This window comes from Anopheles coluzzii, chromosome 3 (assembly GCF_943734685.1).
Source record: "Anopheles coluzzii chromosome 3, AcolN3, whole genome shotgun sequence".
NCBI classification, from domain to species: Eukaryota; Metazoa; Arthropoda; class Insecta; order Diptera; family Culicidae; genus Anopheles; species Anopheles coluzzii.
Window position 1 is genome coordinate 86,633,783 of NC_064671.1, and position 20,649 is coordinate 86,654,431.

At 51.1% G+C, this 20,649-nt stretch overlaps 2 protein-coding genes across 2 annotated transcripts in view; one reads left to right on the forward strand and one right to left on the reverse strand.

The window, feature by feature from the left end:
- Positions 1-1,382: 1,382 nt before the first annotated feature.
- LOC120958659 (Fanconi anemia group D2 protein homolog) lies at positions 1,383-6,396 on the forward strand. The gene is made up of 3 exons (XM_040381612.2): positions 1,383-3,086; positions 3,166-4,187; positions 4,252-6,396. Exons 1-3 carry the CDS (start codon positions 1,493-1,495, stop codon positions 6,172-6,174), a joined length of 4,539 nt encoding a protein of 1,512 aa, XP_040237546.2. The 5' UTR covers positions 1,383-1,492; the 3' UTR covers positions 6,175-6,396.
- Positions 6,397-8,555: 2,159 nt separating this feature from the next.
- LOC120956514 (low-density lipoprotein receptor-related protein 6) overlaps positions 8,556-20,649 on the reverse strand; it is a 31,777-nt gene continuing 19,683 nt past the window's right edge. Inside the window, exons 2-5 of the mRNA XM_040378015.2 lie at positions 13,062-16,171; positions 11,333-11,493; positions 10,978-11,253; positions 8,556-10,909 (exon numbers count right to left, since the gene is read on the reverse strand). Of these exons, the coding sequence (XP_040233949.2) occupies positions 9,358-10,909; positions 10,978-11,253; positions 11,333-11,493; positions 13,062-16,171 (5,099 nt within the window). The 3' untranslated portion in view covers positions 8,556-9,357. The remainder of the gene's footprint in view (positions 10,910-10,977; positions 11,254-11,332; positions 11,494-13,061; positions 16,172-20,649) is intronic.

Sequence of the window (20,649 nt, forward strand, 5' to 3'; positions counted from 1 at the left end):
GCCGGTTTGACAATCAATGGCCAATGGTTGTTGACGGCCCATGCTACAAATTTGTAGAAATTCAACGGCAGGTGCTAGTAGACCGACAGAAATTTCAGAAGCGAATTGAATTTGCTTTAATTTTCTATCGATTAGACAGTCATGTCTGGCAGCGACACACCGAAAATCTACCGTAACGAATAAATTGACAACTTAAATGTAACGCTTTGTAACGCTTCTTTTTTCGGACGACCGATTTCGGTCCAACCGTCAGCGAGCGAAATCCTAACGAAATTGCTGTTAGCATGCTTCTGCACTGCCAAACATCAATTTAACACTAATTAAAATGAAGTATTACTGTTATTCGCATGATAATTGAGAAAAAACAAAACTCACTTTTAGTTTGTTTACAATAACAAGCGTTACTTTTCGCCTGTTTCTGCGCAATTGATAGAAAACAATTGATTTTATTCGGCAAACAGGATTTTCGGTTAAAATATTCTACGCTCCATGCAAAGAGCCTAAGCGCACAGATTAAGCTTATACGACTGAAAAATGAAATATCCATAGAAACAAATGAAAGCTTCATAGTTTCACAGGTTTGCTCAATAGAGGGCGTATTTTAACTCATCATTATATTGCTGTCCTTTTCTTGCGATGTGTTTCGACAAGTTTCATCTTATCATGACCTATATAGCCTTCTAACTTTCTGAGCAAAAATCCATATGAATGGTCCTGTGGTCAGATACGTGGGTATCAACACCAACGACCATTATTCAAATCTCATTTGCTTATGTACGGATAGTTCACATTGGAGTTTAGTAATTAAAGAATCGTATCGTCGTTCTAGTTCTAGCGATGCATAAGTTCAACGCGAAACCATATAACAGTTCAAAGGGAAGGAGAAAGCTCTCAAAGCGAGGAAGCTAGCTCCACTGGTTGGGTATCCCATAAACAGATGGCGCCACCAGCTTTTTGTTGTTGCTATTTTTAGAATGCATGAGTCGTTCACCGTTTGCTAAACTAAATCTTTCTATATACCGTTTAGGTAAAGAGCTTGAATCATTTAGAACCCGTTTAGTGGTCGTTTATTGGATTTATGGCACTTGGGCTGTATCTGACCACACGATCATTTTGATTGATTTTTGCTAGGGAAGTTAGATCCCAAATAACCAAATCGCCCTAAGCCCACTGCACAGCCAGTGTTACATTTCTCCTATCTATTTTTTGTTGCGATGAATTTTTTTGTATGTCTGGTGTGTGCAAACAAGACATGCCGTTTTTGTTGGTTGGGCATGAACATGAAGTTGGTTAGGCTGCGTTTGAGAAGGTTAAAATGCTTGCCTCACCATCTGCACCGACGAACCCTGCTCAAGTTGCCACCAACTGCTGTCAAACATTTAAATCCCACCAAAAGTTTGAAAACAACCTTTGCGCGCAATTCCGCCACCGACGACCACCGACCGACCAGGATACGTGAAAGTTCTTGTAAACACGGCGCCTACCATCCCGAATGAACGAAATATTCTCACAGGCCAAGCGGCGCCGGCACGCCCCAATGGCCGGTAACGATCGGGCCGGCGATGCGAACGAGGAGGACGATTTCTTCGGCAGCCAATTCTCCGTGCCGGCCTCGCAAGCCGCCAGCCAGCGACGGTACCTGTCCCAGCGCAGCAATCTGCAGCGCTCGCAGGTGGTCAAACCGGGCCGCCGGCCACCCACGAACTACTACGAAAGTGTGCTCTTCATGGCCGGCCTCAGCCTGGACGAGCCGGGCGGTGTGGTGGTGCTGAAGTGTGAACCGATCGTGTTTATGCACAAGCTGAAGAGCGTCCTGCGCACGAACGCGGACTACCCGGCGAACGTGGACCGGTTCCTGGCCGGCATCGAGACGACGATGAAGGACCGGACCAACTTCCTGAAGCTGCTGGAGTGCTGCCAGGTTGTGCCGAATGCGACGGCGCTCGACGACGGTACGATGCAGCCGGTCCGTAAGCCGGTGCAGGAAAGCCTGATGAAGATGTTCCTGCTGGTGGACTTTCTGCAGCTGAAGCTGATCGAGCTGCTGTTTGCGTACCTGTCCAAGGAGCTCGGCACGATGGCCACACCGGAGGGCGATGGGGCGGAGGACTCGATCGTGGGGTTTGTGCTGTCCCAGCTGAAGTTCATCGATCACGTGCAGAACGGTGAGCTGGTGTTCGAGAAGGTGTTCGAGCTGCTGGGCAAAGCGAACCGCCAGCCGGTGGTGTTTGACGAGATCATCTTCAGCCTGGAGGATGTGATAGACGTGTCCAAGCATGACGATGCGCTCGCACGGCTGGTGAAGTTGCGCCCGCGCCCCCAGGACCTGATCACACCGACCACCGTGGAGGTGTTTACGGGCATGTGTCTCAGCGTGGAGACGCTCGAAATGCTCCGCCGGAAGGTGGTCCAGTATGCGGCCGACGGATGCCCGTTGCGCTACTACCCAGCGCTCGTGAAGATGCTGCTCAAGTTTAATCGTACCGAGCCGGCGGAAAACATTGCCGGCATAGTGCGGGAAGTGCGTCGCCTGCTCGATACGGGCGAAGCGGCCGACACCTGGGCCGCATCCACCGCGGACGACTGTGCCGAGCAGGTGCTGCGCACGATCTACCAAGCAATATCCGCGTCGGCCATGCTGTACGATGCCTGGATCACCGTCATCCGTCAGCTGCCAGGGGCGGAGGAACATCTCCCGGTCGATTTGCTGCTGCTGACGATCGCGACCACCATCAACGAGGTAAAGGCCCCGCGCATCCGCAAGCTAACGATACGCAAGATCGAGCAGCAGTTCTTTACCGACGCGCACACGGACCAGCTGGTCGGCGGGTGCTTCCGCCGGGTGCTGCAAACCCATCTGGACGGGTTTCTGCAGCTGATCGAGTGCTGTACGCGGGAGCGGCACGAACGCGTGTGCGAGTTTGGCGTCGCCGCCATGAGCGCACTGTTTGCGCTGGACCAGTCGGGCGCGGCCACCGACAACCGGGTGGTGCTGAGCAAGATCGTCGGGTTTATCTGCGAAATGGCGTCGGCGAACGTGGCCAGCAGGAACGATTTCCTGATCGGCCGGTGTATTGGTGCGCTGCGTAAGTATTTTTAACACCCTTCCCCCCTCCGGGTGCATTAGAGCGAAGGATGAAATGATTTCGGGTCTTCTTGTTTTAGGCAAACTGCACGAATCGCACCCAAAAGAGATAGAGCGAAGCGCGGAACTGTTGCTACGCATATTGGACATCGCACCGGAACTCTCCCTCCGGCAGTACCGTCCACTGATAAGCGTCATTTACGCCGCGGTCATTCCACCCCGCCCGCTCGACGACGATGCGGAGCTGGCGGCGATCCGCGATAATCTGGAAATTATTGTCAAAAAGCAGCTAATGTGCGACAGCAAAGACACCAAGCGGAAGGGCATCATCGGGCTGGTGCAGATGGTGTACCATCTCTCGCTAGCGCCAGCCTCCGACGATGCAGCCGAGCTTAGCTCGAGCTTCGATTCCGAGCGGACGATCGGCACCGTTAGCGAAATCCCGTCCGCAACTGGTCGCACGCTTGCCAATCTCGTGAGCACTCTGTTCCTGTCCACCAACCAGTCGCCGGATCTGCTCGCCATCTGCTACGATGAGCTGGCGGGTATGCTCGCTCAACCCCGGCCCAAGGCTGCCCCGGTGTGGGAAAAAACGTTCATCATGTGGCTGTCCGATACGATCACGATGGAGTTTCAGGGCACGTTTCTGGTGGAAAGTGATACACCGTTGCCGTCGCGGGACGCGACCGGACCGGGAGGGATACTGCTCGCCCGCAAGCTGTGCATCAACGAGGCGGAGGAGGAAGCGGCCAACACGGAAGCGGCCACCATTGCGGTCAATGTGGGTGGGGGTGTGTTGGGGCATGCCGGGAGCCGTCATACGGCCATTTGCTATCTGGCGCCAATCTTTCGGCTGATGCGTTCGCTGCACTTTGTCCGGTACGGGGGGGTACTGGAGTCGATCAATGCACTGCTCGGGTGTATGGTGGTGGTGCCGGAGTTTTATGGTGTCGGGGAGGAGGAGGAACGTCGGTTTTCGGTCGATACGTACGATGAGACGACGTGCACGCTGCTGCTGGACATTTACTTCCACCTGAGCAACTGGTTCCGAGAGTGTGTGAGTGCGTTTGTTGGGCAGGACGATGCTTCGATTCGAAAGAAGGTACTTTTTCCTACATAAAATGCTTATTAACTATGAATTAATCAATTATTTGTCTCCATTTTAGGTCCTGGAACGATTGCACGAGCTCGTGACTCTAGAGCACCGGCTCGGCCGCATGCTGGAGCGTATGGTCGCGGACAGCGAGTACATTCCACCGCTGGCGTCCGACTTTATGGATCCTCCGGCAGCGGCCACCAAAAAGCTGAAGCCCCTCGAATCATCCTCCACCCGCGGCCGCCCGAAAGCGGGAGCACACGACCGAACCGTCAATCTCGATGCACCCCTCAGCACGCAAACGGCCGCAGCGACGGCCCCCGCCACGGTGGGACAGTTTAACGAGCAGAGTCTACTGCTGCGCTGCTCGTACGCCCTGCGCCGAATGGATCCGGAGCTGGTGCGCCTGTTCACGGTGGAGCTGGTGCCCGCCCGCGTGCTGGAGCTGCCCGAGCAGCGCGGAACGCACCTCGCACTGGCCGAGTATCGGTTCGTGCTGGAGAACGTTACGACCGCGCTGGAGCAGTCGAGCGAGGCGGAAGGGCGGTACCAGCGCTGCATGGTGGAGCGGTGGGAAGCGTTTGTGGAGCGTACGGCCACGTTACAGCACCGGCTGCAGGAAGCGACGAACCGGGTGCAGCCCGCCTCGGTGCAGGAGCTGCTGCCGCTGAAATCCTGCTACCTGTGGAGCTTGCGCCTCGCGACGGCCCTGCTGCCCTGGAAACGGTTCCGCGAGCAGCGGGGACGGGTGGAGCTGGCGCGTGTGCTGCGTTTGATGGTGCTGCAACTGACGGAGCGGGAGGACGGTGCGTCCCCCGGGGACGATTTGCACGTGGCCGAGCTGGCAAAGCTGCTACTGAAAGGGCTGATCGTGCACGAGTCGTGCTTTGGCGATCTTTCGATCGCTGCGCAGCTGTACCGGCTGGCGCGTGCCATTGGGGAGTGTGTTGGAGATCGGACCAGCTCTGCCCGGTCGATCGCACGCTTCACGCGCACCGTACTGATTGCTCCCGATATGCGGACGGCGGACAGTAAGGCGGCGGCCCACTTCACTATCATCCTGGACGGGTTGATCGAGACGGTGAGCTTGAAACAAGTCAAGCAGCTCATCGTGGACATGCGCCAGGATGTGAGCATCGATGACAAGATTGCCAAGCCGGCGGGTGGTAAGGCGAAGGGAGAAGCTACGACCACCACCGTACCGGATACGGTGCGCACGTTCGCTTCCTTCAAGCGCGCCCAGTACGCGCAACTGTTCAAAGGCCTGTGCAGAGCGTTTTTGCGTGTGCTGCAGGATGAAATTCGCATCCGCGGCAGTAGTGGTGGTGGTAGTGGTGGTCCCAACCGCCGGCTGGAACTGTGGGAAACGGCTTGCGAAGCGACGAGCGAACTGACGGCCGTCGTAAAGCGTGCGCAGCAGGCCGGAAGCTTCGGCGTGTATCTACGCTTTGCGCAAATCTTCATCAAACTCTTCCTGAAGAGTGGCCTGCCGGCACTGGAAACCATCCTGCGCTGTTCGGCCGAACGGGCGTCGAATCTACTGTCCACCCTGCAAACCACCACCCGGTACCTGCACAACGTCTGCTGCCAGACGAAGGTGGCCAAGGGGGCCGGTTCGTCCGCCGGTGCCCTGGCCCAGATTCCGTTCGTGCGCGAGTCGGTCGAAACGTTGGTTTATCGCGTGAAGGCGGCACTGGTGGCAAACCGCTGCTCGGCCGTGTTTTGGATGGGCAACTTGAAGAACAAGGATATGCAGGGGGAGCTGATCGCTTCCCAGCTGCCGCAACCGGATTCGGAGGATGAAGAAGAGCGCGAGGAGGATGGTGGGGATGGGACAAACGGGGTGGCGCTGCACGATGTGTCAGACATTGCGGATGATCTGAGCGATGACGAAGGTCGGGATAATGGCGGGGGCTCTTCCAAGGCGTCTTCGTCCTCCAATCAGCGGGTCGGCAGTGTGTCGAAATCGTCATCGCAGAGCAAGTGCTTTTGAGGGAGGAACATAATGTAAGCAGTGGTAAGAACGTATTCGATATGTTTTTTTAACAGAAGAGGGAGGGTTCAGTGTGGAAGTATGTACCTAAAGCATTCACCCATCACATTTATTGTGTTTGAACTTAAGAACTTGTTCTCTGATAAGACTTTTTCTAATATATTTTAACAGAATATTTTTTGATAAAAAAAATTACTCACAAATGACAAACTTTAACATTCTTTTTCTTTGGTGACCTCACTGCTTAACAGATCGTGATGACATGGTCAAGTTCTCCAGGTTAATCATCTTGATCATCTCTATGGCTCGATGGAACAGGTAAAGCGAGACCTGTCGGAGTTCGGGTGTCTACATGGATGAGAGGTGGCAGCCTGGGACCAAGCGTCCTTGAGAATGATTGTTGACCGGATCCATATCACACCGACGTGCTCTATCGTGAGCAGGCCAACAAGAGACAGATAGAGAGAAAGTCTTCTGGATCGCAGCAACCTGGAATGAACACAGTAAGACTGAATGCTTTGAAAATCGTGTCCCTATATTTCGCTCCTCATGTCTAAGTTCATGATCCACAAGCATCCAGCGCTTGCAGAACCACCTGGAGAATGCCATCCTCGTCTCCTAATACGTTCCTAATACGTCCTTAGTTGTTTTAGACAGCCATGCTACAGGTCACTAGGTCATAACTGCATCCATTTATTCTCTGCTACATCTGATCTTCGATGGGCTCTTCCACAGGTTGATCCACCCACTGTGCTCGCCGCATGCTATGGCGTTTCCGACGTGCTTGAAGTCTGTTGGATCGCCATCAAGTCTTCTAAACCTTCTGGACCATCTTGGGGTTATCGCCGTCACCTAATACGCTGCTTCCATGAAACTGTTCCCATCTATTCTTATAACTGCATCCTTCAATTCTGGTCCAATCATCCCAATCATCGACTAGTCCTTCTTCACCTGATTGACCTAAGTACCTGGTCCTACCGTATGGTTGTCTGACGTTATACCCATCCCAGAACAGCAGATAGCTCCTGTATCATCTTTAAGTTGTCACCATCACCCTATGATCCCAGATCCGCCTGATCCAGTCACATAGCGTAGTACGCTCTTAAAACGTAGCCTGTGGTAGAGGCCGTAGTAGGCACAAATTCTATGCAATAGACGTCTTCAGATATCGCTGCGTGGATATCGACCCACAGTAGCAGAGCTCTATTACCACCTTGAGGTTGTCTCGAACATTTAATATGGCCGCTTCTTCTCAAACCGGTCCTATAATGAGGAGACCCTAAGGCAAGAAGAACTAGAAGGTGTCACTCCTTCAGCCAATCCATTATTCCGGTCTTGGAACTGATAACGAACTAATACCATACCCGATCACCTACATAAACTTTAACGGTCCTGCAACACTTGCCGAGCTCGTGCCGATCGTACAACTGATTCCAAAGTTCTGGAAATGATTACTTACCTTGACACCGATCCCCGAACCTATACGATCTTGATACCAATATCGGACTTATTCTTATGATATTGTGATCTGATGGGTCTTCTGAATAATCGGTTCTTCTCATGCTTCTTCGAACTACTACAAAGAGACAGAGACGTATACAACTTATAGTCGATCCATGAATGAAGTTGATATCCTGCACAGAGACTACAGGGGGAATGGACCGATTTGTCCCACAGAACTATTAGACTCTTGGGCCGGATTCTTTTTTCACATTTTCTTTCTTATATTTTCTTTCACATGGTATCCTTCCAAAAGCTTTTCATTCGTTTCATTCGTTGTTTATTGAACGGCAAACTGTGTTCTTCATCGTTCCTCCACTATTCGGTTACTTACACTATGTACAGAGAGAGGACTCGCAAACACAGGATTTTGCCGAGCATTACCTACAAAACAAAAAACAGCAAGTAGAAGTTGGCTTTACGACAAAACTACCTTCCCGTTTTATAGCCAACAAGAGAAAAGTGTTTCAACTCGTATAAACTCGCTATAAATGCTTCAAAAATTTTGACCTTGTTTTTGTATCATCTCATCTTAACAAATCTCATTGAAAATGCATTAAGGCATCTTTGCTAAGCTTCTCGACACAACTTATGCTACAATCTAACTAATTCTTTCTAATATCGTTCATTTTGTTCTACTATTTTGCAAGGAAGCATTCGTCAAAAAAAACATACAGAACCCCAGTAGGAAGGTGGTGGCGGCCGGTTGGAAGCCAATTTCGTTTGCCGCGCGGAAGGATATGTGTCGAGGTGCAAGGGAGAATCAGAGTCCTTCGAGGTAGGGGGGAGGAGGGGAAGGGATTCCGAAAGTCAGTCTTATTCAGCATACGCGATTAGCACGAAGACACGATATCCAACTCACTGGAAAACTCTTTTTTTCACACACACCCTGTTGTTTCGTTGTTGATCCTAAAAACAGATCATCTTCGCTTCGCTAAGCTCTTATGTTTGTAACTCGAACAACAAAAAAATCGAATCGGTCACGCTTTTTCTTTTTCTCTAGGCACACACGTGTTGGAAGACAATACTACAGATATGACTGGGTGTATGATGGGATGGATGGAAATGACGTGAAAATGGGAAGCTTTTTGAGCGTACTTGTTATGCCCATAAACAGGAGTTCTTACTAAACTAGCCTGCACTAGGGGAATTGGCCGGTATTTACAGATGAAGATGACAAAAAAAAACCTCCCAGCTTCCCGACAAGGGGACACTACACTACTTGTCTAATCCACACTCACACACACACCAGCGCGTTTGGCTATGGCTTACGTGCTAAATTAATTAATTCGTCTATGCGGCCAAAAACCGGCGATTTTGGAGGCACTTTCTGTTGGCATTTCGGTGTTACCGTGTTACCGGAACGGGGATGAGCGGGGGTAAACGGGTGGAGCAAAATACAGGTCCTTACAAATACAGCTCTCTTTACAGATCCCTTACAAACTATCCCGGAGGCGACGATCCTTGGAAGAAGCGAATCAAGAGGCTTGGACACGACGCGCTTCAATAATGGCACAAAAAAAAAACCGGAAGATGGCGATGCTTGTAAAAACGGGATTCTCAGTGCACTGGGAACGAACCCCCGTCATACTCCACCTCAACATCATCCTCCTCTCGCTGGTCCACTTCCTCCTCCTCTTCCTCTTCCTCGTCATCGATGTCGCCGCCTCCGTGCTTTAACTGCTACGAGAACCCCCGCGAAGGGGAAGGTACCGGTGAGGGTGGCGGCGGCAGCGGCGAAAAGTACGTCGAGCTTCGCGAGCTCGGCGACGGGGGGCAGCTTTCGGGCAGCATACCCCCAATATCACTGTGATAGTGGGAGCGGGGTGTCGGCGGCGGTGGATACGGTTCCGGATCGTAGCACCGCTCCTTGTACTTGCCCTGCAGCGAACCGCGCCGATCGTGCCCATGCCGGCCGCCGCCGCTGCCACTACCGACCGAGCTGCTAGTGCCGCCGCCCGTCGTACCGGAACCATGGCCACCACCGCCCCCGCCCCGCTGGCTGCGATTGCTTTTGCTCGTGTAGTTGGAGTCGCTCTCGTCGCACGCATCGGTCGAGCACGGCGTCGGCGGTGGCGGCTGGTTAATGATTTTGTAGTGCTTGTACGGATGGTAGCTGCTGTTGCAGTACCGGCCGGTCGAGCCGGCCGTCGTCGCCGGGGACGGCGGCGGGTTCAGCGGGTACCCGATCAGGCTGCTCCCGTTCGTGGTGCTGCTGCTCGCGCCCGTGATGTGGTTCCGATCGTAGCTGCCACCGCTGGTGCGGCTGTTTAGCGTCGACATGCGTACCGCGTCCGCCACCGAGGCCAGCTTCGAGACGCGTATGTTTTTGTTCAGCCCACCGGGGGACAGCGGTGCCGCCGCCTGGTCGCATTCCTTCGGCTCGAGCCCACTGCCGCCCGTACCGAAGCGCGTGCGGAACGTTTGCAGCAGGTACACCACGAGAAAGACGACCGCCACCGCCGTCACGACCACGATCAGCAGCGTGATCTTGCTCGAGCTCGGTGCCATCCGCCGGTTGCCGTACTCGCTGCAGATCTCCGGCGCCTCGTCCTCCCCCTTCGCACAGTGCTCGTCCCCATCGCACACATTGTGAAACGAGATGCACACCTTGCTCGTGGGGCACTGGAAATCTTCCGGGTTCTTGCAGCAAACCGCCTCATCGTACCCGTCCAAGCACTGCGTCGTACCGTCGCACACCAGATGCTTGTCGATGCACTCGCCCGACTGGCACTTGAACTGGTCGCCCCGGCACGTCGGACAGTCCATCTCGTCCGACCGGTCCGGGCAGTCCTTCTGGCCGTCGCAGCGCCACGACGACGGAATGCACTCCTTGTTGCCGTCCCGGTCGGCCAGCTCGCTCGGTGCGGCGCAGGTAAAGTGGTCCGGGCCACAGATCGGCTGCTCGCCGCAGCTGCGCCGGTCCTTCAGCAGCATCAGGCCCTGCGGACAGGCGCACACGTGATCGGCCGGCGCATCGTCCGGCGAGCCGATGCAGATGTGGCTGCACTCCGCCCGTGCCGTGTTGCAGGTGTGATTGCGCAGTGCCCGATCGTCCGGTGTCCACACCGCCACAATGTCCGTCATGTGCGGGTTTTTGTGTATTTCCACCCGCCGGTTGTCGCCCTGCACCGAGATGCGCTCCATCACCGGCCGCTCGTCCAGCCAGTAGATGAACCCGTCGAGCGCGGCGATTGACGACACCATACTTATGTGCTCGGCGACCAACGTTCTCCTGTGGGGTGAGCATGACATTATTAGACCAAACTGTGGCTTTTGTAAAAGAAAACAGCATCAACTTACACATCCTGCCCGTTGATGTCCATCGTGTCGATGCGTTTGCCGTGCGCGTAAAACAACCGATTGAGCTGCGGATCGAGCGCCAGCGCCTGTATGCCTTCCAGCTTCGTGATCAGCTCGACCCGCTGGGAACCGTCCAGCTTGGCGCGCGTAATTGACTGGGCTGAACCGACGTCCGTCCAGAACAGCAGTCGCTTCATCGGATGTAGCGCTAGGCTGCGCGGTTTCTCCGTGCGGCCAATGTCCACGTTACCGATGCTCGCGATATTACCATCCAGACTGTTGCGATAGGGGAAAGAGAACGATACGAGGTGAATCAAATCTCTCTGGAAAAGAAAGATTAGAAAGAAATACTTACGTAGTGATGTTGATGGTGTTGGTATGCGAACAGCTCCAGAAGAGTAGCCGACCGATCGGATCGATCGCCATGTCGAACGGGGAGGACGTTGGGTTGATGGATACCTTCGCGTTAGTGCCGTTGTCAAACGCACGCCGAATTATGGGACCGCGTCCGTCAATCTGAACGAAAAGGAAGGATAATATTTGTTTTTATAAGTAGTTGATTTTTATCAACAAGAATCTTTCAGATGAATCAATGAATCCGGGAGTCAAATAATGATGCTCGAAAGGCTTACGGTTGAATATTCAAAAACACAAGACACAAAGTTCATAGGTAATTCACACAAGATTCAGATTCGAGGTCGTGATTCAAGTTGTTCTTTGTAATGTGATTCACATGATTCAAATCATGTGGTAGTGATGTGATTCGTGGTCGAATTCATGATCGAATCAGAAGATTCACAAATTACAAAAAGTATGATTCTTCAAAATTCAGATACAAATCTCATAAGATTGATTTGTATATTTAGATTTATATTCATGATTCATGATTCACGATCGTGATTCAAACTATTTCTTGCAATGTGATTCAAATGATTGAATCTGCGCATAAGTTTCACGTAGCTCTGTAGTAATGATGATCACAAATGAATATTTGAAATGAATCGATGAACGAATGATTCAAGAAATCTAAACAATTAAGGTTATTGAAGATATCTGATTGAATTTCTCAAAAACATAAATCGAAAGTTCATCCCAAGATACTCAAATGAATCTTTAAAGACAAACATCAAGCTTCAGAATCATTATACGGTTCGTGATTCGTTTTTTTTGTGATGGCGCACCATACGACTCCGATTCGATTCCTTAAATTGTTAGTCCGATTTCGACTCTGATAAAATGGGAACCGCTAGTTCCGTCCTGAGTTGGAGTCGTCCGGAGATGTCCGGAGTCGTTTGAAGTTGTCCGGAGTCGACTGTAGTCGACTGGAGTTGTCTGGAGTCGTCCGGAGTCGTCCGGAGTCGCCCGGAGTTGTCTGGAGTTGTCCGGAGTCGTCAGGAGTCGACTTGAGCCTTTCGGAGTCAACCGGAGTCTTCCGAAGTCGACTGGAGTCGTCGGGAGTCGTCTGGAGTCGTCCGAAGCTGAAATCGTCCAGAGTCGTCCAGAGTCACCCAGAGTCATCCGAAGTCGTCCGAAGTCGTCCGGAATCATCCGGAGTCGGAGTCTTCCGGAGCCATCCGGAGTCGGAGTCTTCTGGAGTCATCCGGAGTCGTCCCGAGTCATCCGGAGTCGGAGTCGTCCCGATTCATCCGGAGTTCGGAGTCGTCCGTAGTTGTCCGGAGTCGTTTCAATTCATTTCGTTTTTTTTCTTTGCACGTGCACTTCGTTTACAACTCCGACTACGGACGATACCGACTCCGGGCGAATGCAGGTGAGTCCGGACGACTCCGGTAAATTCCGAACGGCTCCCGACGATTCCAAACGACTCAGAATTTTCGCAAACTAAATCCATCACTACTTCACATACATCACATTACTAAATTCATAAAGCTTGAGATACTTCCAAGACAGATGAGATGAGCATCACGAACTAGTGCACGATACGTAAGACTTTTTGTTTCATATTGATATAAGTAAAACTACTCAAAAGATTCATACAGACATGTCCTTCTTCTGACTGAAGAAATAATATTGCTAAACGCCCTGAAAATCTACAAAATGCTCCTCCCAAAATCCTTCCAACTTACCCAGTAAATGTGACGCGTAAGAACATCATACTCCACTGCACGGATGTTCTTCCCCGTAACCGGCAGTGGAATGTCCGGCGAATCAGCCGTGTTCGGCACAAACCGTCCAAACGAGTTCCGCTGACTGAAGATGATATAGTTCCGCGGTGGACTGCACGAAACACGATTCGCGTTCAGCGTGTAATGCGTCGGACAGGCGCACGTCATCTTACGCTGACCCTGTGCCAGGCACAGATGCGTACAACCACCATTATTCGTGCGGCACTGGTTCGAGCCCGACTGCCGGCCGGCATGGAAAGCGAGCAGCGCATACGTGTACTTCAGATTCGTGTGCACGATCGTCCGATTGTCGCCGGTCGTTTTGTTCGCCCGTCCAATCTCATCCGTCGTCCAGTCGGCCCAGTACACCCAATCCTGGTAGATGGTAAGAGCAACCGGAACGAACCGATTGCTATCCGCCGCGTCCGCCATCACTAGCCGCGTTCGCCGTTTCCCGTCCCAGTCCGCACTTTCGATCCCGGTCGGTGAGCTCTGCCTCGCCCAGTACAGCCGGCGCGTGTCCGGATCGAGCGTCAAACCAATCGCATGATTAGCGCCGGAAATGATCGTTAGCAAATCCCCGCCGTCCATCGCCGCCCGCCGAATCGAATCCGAAGGCCACTCCGTCCAGTACATCAAACCTTTCCGCGGCTCCAGGATCAAGTTCTTCGGCTCCTCGATGCCCTTCCAGATCAAAATCCTTCGACTGCTCCCGTCCAATCGGGCCACCTCGATGCGCCGCGCGTCAGCATCCGTCCAGTACACGTTGTGCGCCAGCCAATCCACCGCGATGCCCTCCGGCTGCATCAGTCCCGTCTCGACGATGCGCTGCACGTCCGAGCCGTTAATGTACGCGCGCGAGATGTACTTCTGCTTCTGGCTGACCCAGTAAATCCTCCGATCCGCCACATCCACGTCCAGGTAGTGCGCATCGACCACATTCCGAAACGGTGCGTAGTCCGCATGGTTGTGACTATCGATCGAAAGCCTCCCAATGCTTCCGTGGTTGGAAAACAGCAGGAAAGCGGCCGGCACCAAGCACGTCCGATTGTCCCGCCCAAGCTCATAATCCAGCTGACAGCGGCACACGTAATCGCGCGGCCGGTTCAAGCACAGCTGCGAGCAGCCACCGTTGGCCACCGCGCACGGATTCGTGCCCTGCACCTCATGCAGCCGCGTCACCTTCAGCCCCATCAGCTCGGCAATGTTTTCGCCGATCGTGGCCCGCTCGGCACCGGTCAGTTTGTGCGCCCGGTCGATCGAGCGCCGCTGCCAATCGGTCCAGTACAGGTAGTCCCCGAGCAGGCTGAGCCCAAACACGTGCGGCAGATTGTCGGACAGGATCGTGTTGCGTCCCGACCCGTCCATGTTCGCTACCTCGATCGTGTCCGCCTTCGCGTCGCACCAGTAGATCTTGCGCGCCCCGACATCGAGCGCGATACCGTTCGGCCAGATCAGGTTCTGCGACACGATCAGCACACGCTCCGTGCCGTCCAGGGAGGCACGCTCGATTTTCGGCTCCTTTGCGCCCCAATCGCTCCAAAACATCCAGCCGAGCGTGGGCGCTAGGGCGATCGCACGCGGCTCGACCAGATTGTCGTAGATGAGCACGCGGCGGAAGGATCCATCGAGCCGGCACACCTGTATCCGGTCTGTTCCCGTGTCCGTCCAGTAGAGGTTTCTTGCCAGCCAGTCGATCGCGAGCCCATCCGGTGCTTGTATCTCTGCCGTGACAATCTCTTCCGCTGGGCCGCCCGTTCCATCCGCACGGGCTCGCTTGATTGCACTTTCCTCCTTGTCCGACCAGTACACGTAGTTTTCGACTGGATCGTAATCGATGGCGATCGCGTACCGGAGCTTCCCCGCTGGCAGCGGCACGATGGAATAGTCGGGCGAGTCGAGCGATATCCTGTTGATCTGGGAGCGCTGCACCACGAACAGCATGTCCTGCGGTCCATCCGCACACTGCGTCGCCGTTAGCAGCTTTATCCCGGTCGGACACGCACAACTGTACCCTGCCGGCGCTACCGTCGACAGCAGGCAAAGATGGGAACAGTTGCCATTGTTGCGCCGGCAAGGATTCGACGCATCCGTGGCCGCCTCGGGCTGTAACCGGCCATCCCACGCGTGCACCGTAATCGGCACCTCCGTCTTGCGCAGCAGCTCCTTGTGCCGATCGCGCTGTATGTCGTAGTAGTGCAGCGTGCCATCCTTCCAGTCCGTCCAGAACAAAAAGTTCGCCGTGAACGTCAAACTGTATGGGTAGTCGAGGTTGCGCACCAGCGTGCGCCTATTCCCGCCGTCCAAATCCATCACGTCCAGAAAGCGCTGATTGCCGTCGACCCAATAGATTAGCTCCTGCTCCAGATCGACCGCCAGCCCGTTCGGCCAGAATATCCGATCGTTCACCAGCACCGTCCGGCTCTGCGGGTCACCGTCCATGCTGGCCCGCTCAATCTTCGGGCTTTCGCCCCAGTCCGTCCAGATCATGTAGCGGCGGGCGGGGACGAGTGCGATCGCCCGTGGCTGATCCAGATCGCTCCAGATCAGCACCTTCTGCAGGCGTGCGTTTGGTTGTTTGCCGCTACCTCCAATGCCACCACCACCACCAGTCGCTCCTGCTCCTCCTCCTCCCATCGGTTCTAGCTGCGCCACCTCGATCCGGTTCGACTCGCCGTCCGTCCAGTACAGCTTGTCCGTGTACCAGTCGATCGCGAGACCCTCCGGCTTGTCCAGCCCGTCCGTTATCACAGTCGTCTTGCTCGTGACGCTCAGCGTGCCGTTTGTGCGGCCGCACTGTATCACCTCGAGCGTGTTCTCCGTCCAGCAGACGAGCCCGCGCGCATGGTAAAAGTCCATCGCCGAGGCTTCGTTCAGGTCCTGCAGCAGCACGTCCATCGTGTAGGTGAGCGCGTTCGTGTCCGGCTGCACCGACACGTTCAGGACGCGCAGATCGTAGTAGGTGGTGAAGAGCAGCAGGATCGTGTTGGTCGGGCTGGCGGCCGTCGCGGAGCTGTAATGGTCGGCGGAAGCGACCGGTCCCAGCGCTGTGGCCGTGGCTGCATTTACACCTGCGGGGAGAGTTGGAAAAGAAAATAATAATACACGTTAGGTTAGGTTAGGTCTTGGTAGTAAGTGAGTGTTGATTGTTTTGAGTACAATTTTTGTCCGCACAAAGATGGCAAAACATGATTTGCAATACTGAGATTTTGGCACTAGCATCATGCTCTCCACTGTACTGCCTGTACTTGTCCACCCGTTATTATCGTAATATGGATTGCAGGACTAATCATTACTGGGGGTTGCAGAAATTTTGATAATTTACTTCATATTCTTATGGGAATTGAACTTTATTTATCAAGAAGTGGATTTTACGGCACACTTTATTGACAGACTCATTCAAAATACAATAAAGCCTCGATTCAATGATTGATTTTTATAAACACTTTGCATACGTATTTCACCAACAACATTTTGTGGGTCGATGTATATGGTGACAATGTAAAAATAATGCTCTTTTGTGATAGAACATAATTAAGTAGTAAAATTACATTTATCTTAGTTGAGTTAAAATCTTTTTTTCCTAGTAGTAAACGCTTTTCAAAATCATTGCAAGTCGCACGCACAGCTTCGTTGAAGCTTTATGGGTTTCAGCTGAGTCCTGTTGGAAGCAAACACGGTCTTTTCCCAAAAGACTTTTAGCGCAAAGCTAAAATGTTGGTATATTAAGACATGCCCCAAAGATACGATAATTTTGCTAGATACACACGTTTAAACCCAATAAGAAAGTTGAGATTGATGGATACATAAAGTCTATTATTTTTTCATATTTATGGCTCACTTTTCTTGAATTAAATTAAAATTGAGAACATTAGAGTTAAACCCTAAGCTTTATTGAAGATATTAAGCACTAGCTTAATTAAAATCAGTTTTAAACATAGTGAAAAATTCTATCCCATCACAGTCTATCCCAGGCTTATGGCACTCTGTCCTATCTATGGCCACGCTATCCCAGGTATCAGACAAATTTTCAAGAATAGTTGCCGTCTGAAATGTTTGAATTGCCTTAATTTAATGTACATGCGAACCAGTTTTCTTTCAGGAAAATACTCGTTAAAATGACAATGAAATGAACAATATTTTTCGCAAAAAATTCAGAAAAATGTAGACAATCATTGCCAGAAACATACCAATCCTTGACAAGGTGTTTAGGAAATTGGGAAGTCTATAATCTACTCAATCTTGAGCCAATAGGACTGCCAATGGATTCTACCATGAGGCAATAGCATTGACAACCTATCCCAGTTGGATACTACATTTCTAGTAACTACCATTGTTTCCTTACTCATTGTAGCGATTCTGGCATTAGACTCACAAAAAGAAAGTTCAAACGTTGGCCAGTTTTGGGTCAGAAAAAATGCGAGACGCATGATTAATAGCAAACAGCTCCTGCGACGTCGTTTGATCTACCCAACAACACAACAACAACCCAACCTACAAGTGTTTCTTTTTTTTTGGCGTTTATGTCCCACACGCGTTAAAACCAACAAACACCGTACACAGCCACAGCACAACTTCCAACTCTCCATTCCTGTGTCTGCATCCTTGTTAATTACAAGCGGCAGGAAGGAACACGTTGATTAATAGCCCCGAGAGCTGCGCGCACTCTCAGTCATTTCACAGCAATTGCGCGTCCTGCATTCCTGTCACCATCGTCAGCATGATCATCGCAGCAGCCCACACTAATTGCCAGCTTCCGCGCGACCGGATCATCGCGTGATTGAGTGCACACAGTTTAATCACAGTGGTCACTATTGGGGATACCGCCCGTGTGCCACCGTTATTAACCGTCATTCCTGCCAGAAGAAACAACTGTTGTGGCCACTTAAACCCATCAATGGAGGAGAGCACACGGTCGGTGTGGGATGGGAATCGATTGCAAACCCTCCTATAAATCAATCCGCAAAGGTGTGTCGTTAAGTAATCGATACTTTAAATCGATGCCATGCCCGGGTGTCCTAGGGGCAGCTGTCATGTATGTGTGTGTTTCTCGCTTTATTGCTTCCAGATGGGTTCTAGGAGATGGTTAAAGAGCGCTCTCGTGGGTAATTCGATACTGAGGAGTTGTTACAATTTACACAGCTAGAAGAGACCGAAAGAGATCGGTGTCTTGCTTGGTTGCCTCGCATGATACGATCGCGAGGAGAAAAATCATGTTCTCCTCCGCCTCGCTCGAATGTGCCAAAGGTGTATCATTTATGCTCGTCCGTGGGTTGCATTATTAATTGCTAACCCTCCCCGAGGGGGCTTGAAACCAACAAGATAGTGCGCAATCCATCACCATCTCCGTAACAATATTGCCGAAGCGTTGGACAGGACGACGACGACGCCGACGACGACGACGACTGCTTCCAGGAACCGTCGTATCGGATGGGACCTTTGATTATATATGCTACCAACATATTTTTACCTTTGCCATCTATAATATCTTTTCCTGCTTTTTTGTCTGTTTAAGATGACCACAGCAATGGTCAGTGCCGGAGGGTTCAGCAACAGCAGCTGGAGCTAGTGTTTACACAGCGCAATCGAACGGCCCCATACAGAGGACGTGTATGCACATACACACTTGAGCTTCTTCTCAACACGATGACCGTACGTACGAACGCACCATACGCAAATGCCCACAAGAGTATGTCCGCCGTCCGCCCAGCTCTGCTCCTTCCTCTTCATCATACGCCGGAGGAAGGTGAGGCTGGTACGCAAGCAGCAAAAACATAAAAAATTTAACGTATTTTAAGCAAACAAAACCGTGGAGAATGAAACCTATTAGCCACTCGGTGTACCCTCCGGTTTGGAGGGTCCTTCATGCCAGACCCCCGGTCCCGGGTTTCCCCCGGGTGGCCACTTTCTTGTGCGCTTTTTACCTCTACCTTCTTGTTGCATTATTGGTATATTTTCATCGATAAAATGTAACCAAAAGACTCGTTCTTTCTCGCTTTCTCACACACAGAAAATGCGAACAGTTTGGCGACATCACTGTGCATGTGATTTTGCAATTGTAATTAGGTTTCATTATTTTTATTCAAATTCTTCCCCTTTTTACATTGCACGGAACCAAAAAAAAAAACAAGCAAAGGGAGAGAAAAGTGGTCCTGAATTTTAACGAGTGCGACGACAAAACAAAGCCGAATAAATAACCGGAGGGGGGACCAGAAGTTGTCGATCGGTTCTCGATTCTGATTTGCAAAGGTAGCGGAAGAGCGGGCGCGCGCGTTCCTTTCGCTGCATTTGCATAAGCAACATGCGCGTCTCAAGGATTGTAGTACTACTTGCAGCCGGAACGAACAGGCTTGCTGGTGACTGGTGCGCTACATTGAGACCAATTTCAAGGGCACAAACAGTCGTGGTAGGTAGTTGGCTGATGTAATATGCGGTAAGCTAAATCCGCTTATTGTTGAAAAATGCTGCATATTTATTTTAAATTTTATTGAATAAATCCAAGCTCAGTGATCTCTTGTGGGAGGTTATGATGGTCCAGAAAAGTTTAAATTTCAAATCCATCGTTAATTGGGATTTATAAAACCAACCTTTTTTATTATTATGAGTTGCTCTTACGCGTATTTTGACATAACCGCAGATAATAATTAAAAGGCTGCATGTTTCAAAGTACCACAACATAACCTATTTATAAGTGAAAGAGAATCAGCGAGATTTGTTTTTAAAAACAACCGACGAGTCGATGCTTTTGAGGTTTGAACTCAGTGCTTCGATGGCATTAGACTTACGACTTACCGATGGCTCTATAAGGCTGTCACTCAAATAGCCTGTAAAGTAAGCAATAAATACAATCGACTGGGGGTTGGTAATGTTAAACAGACAAAAAGAAAGCACTTCAGAAGCTGCTGATTAGTATATAAATAGTCTTGTACTATCATTTTGTTGAAAGTAAACTAGATCATTAAAAATAATGTATCACGCTATTACTATGTCAACCAATACTTTGATTACAAAATAATATTCAAACAGGAATATCAGGAAATAATACTCAAATAGTAAAATAAATAATAATAATTTAACAAGTAAAATGTGTGTCAGAAAAGTAATTTTGTACAACATCATATATAATTCAGTGTTGGCGATCTCATTCATTTATCTATCTCGTTAAACAGCATTTTCACTCTCCTTTTCAACCATCCCACGATATTAAACTCCGTATTTAATAGCATCATTTAAAAAATTCTCTCTTTTTCTATATCCATCATCCTATCCTATACTAAGTACAGGATCTTCATATCATCGCAATAACCAGCGTCGAGCCTACTTTACACACATCCAGGCTCTCTGGTACTGTGGTACAAGAGCTCCAAATCTGCTGCAGCACAGGATGTACACTCTGCGAATACTGTGTACTCCTTGCCCTTCATACACACACCTACCTACCACGTCGCGAATGCGCTACTTGAAGCCTTATTTCACACTTGAACCACCTTTCGAGGACTAGCGCGAACCCATCCCGCAAACGAGACGCAGTCTCACGACACAGTACTTC

Coding starts and splice junctions, on each gene's coding strand:
- LOC120958659 (XM_040381612.2), top strand. CDS start 1,493: ATGAACGAAATATTCTCACAGGCCAAGCGGCGCCGGCACGCCCCAATG. Junction 3,087..3,165: donor CCGGTGTATTGGTGCGCTGC/GTAAGTATTTTT, acceptor TTCTTGTTTTAG/GCAAACTGCACGAATCGCAC. Junction 4,188..4,251: donor ATGCTTCGATTCGAAAGAAG/GTACTTTTTCCT, acceptor TCTCCATTTTAG/GTCCTGGAACGATTGCACGA.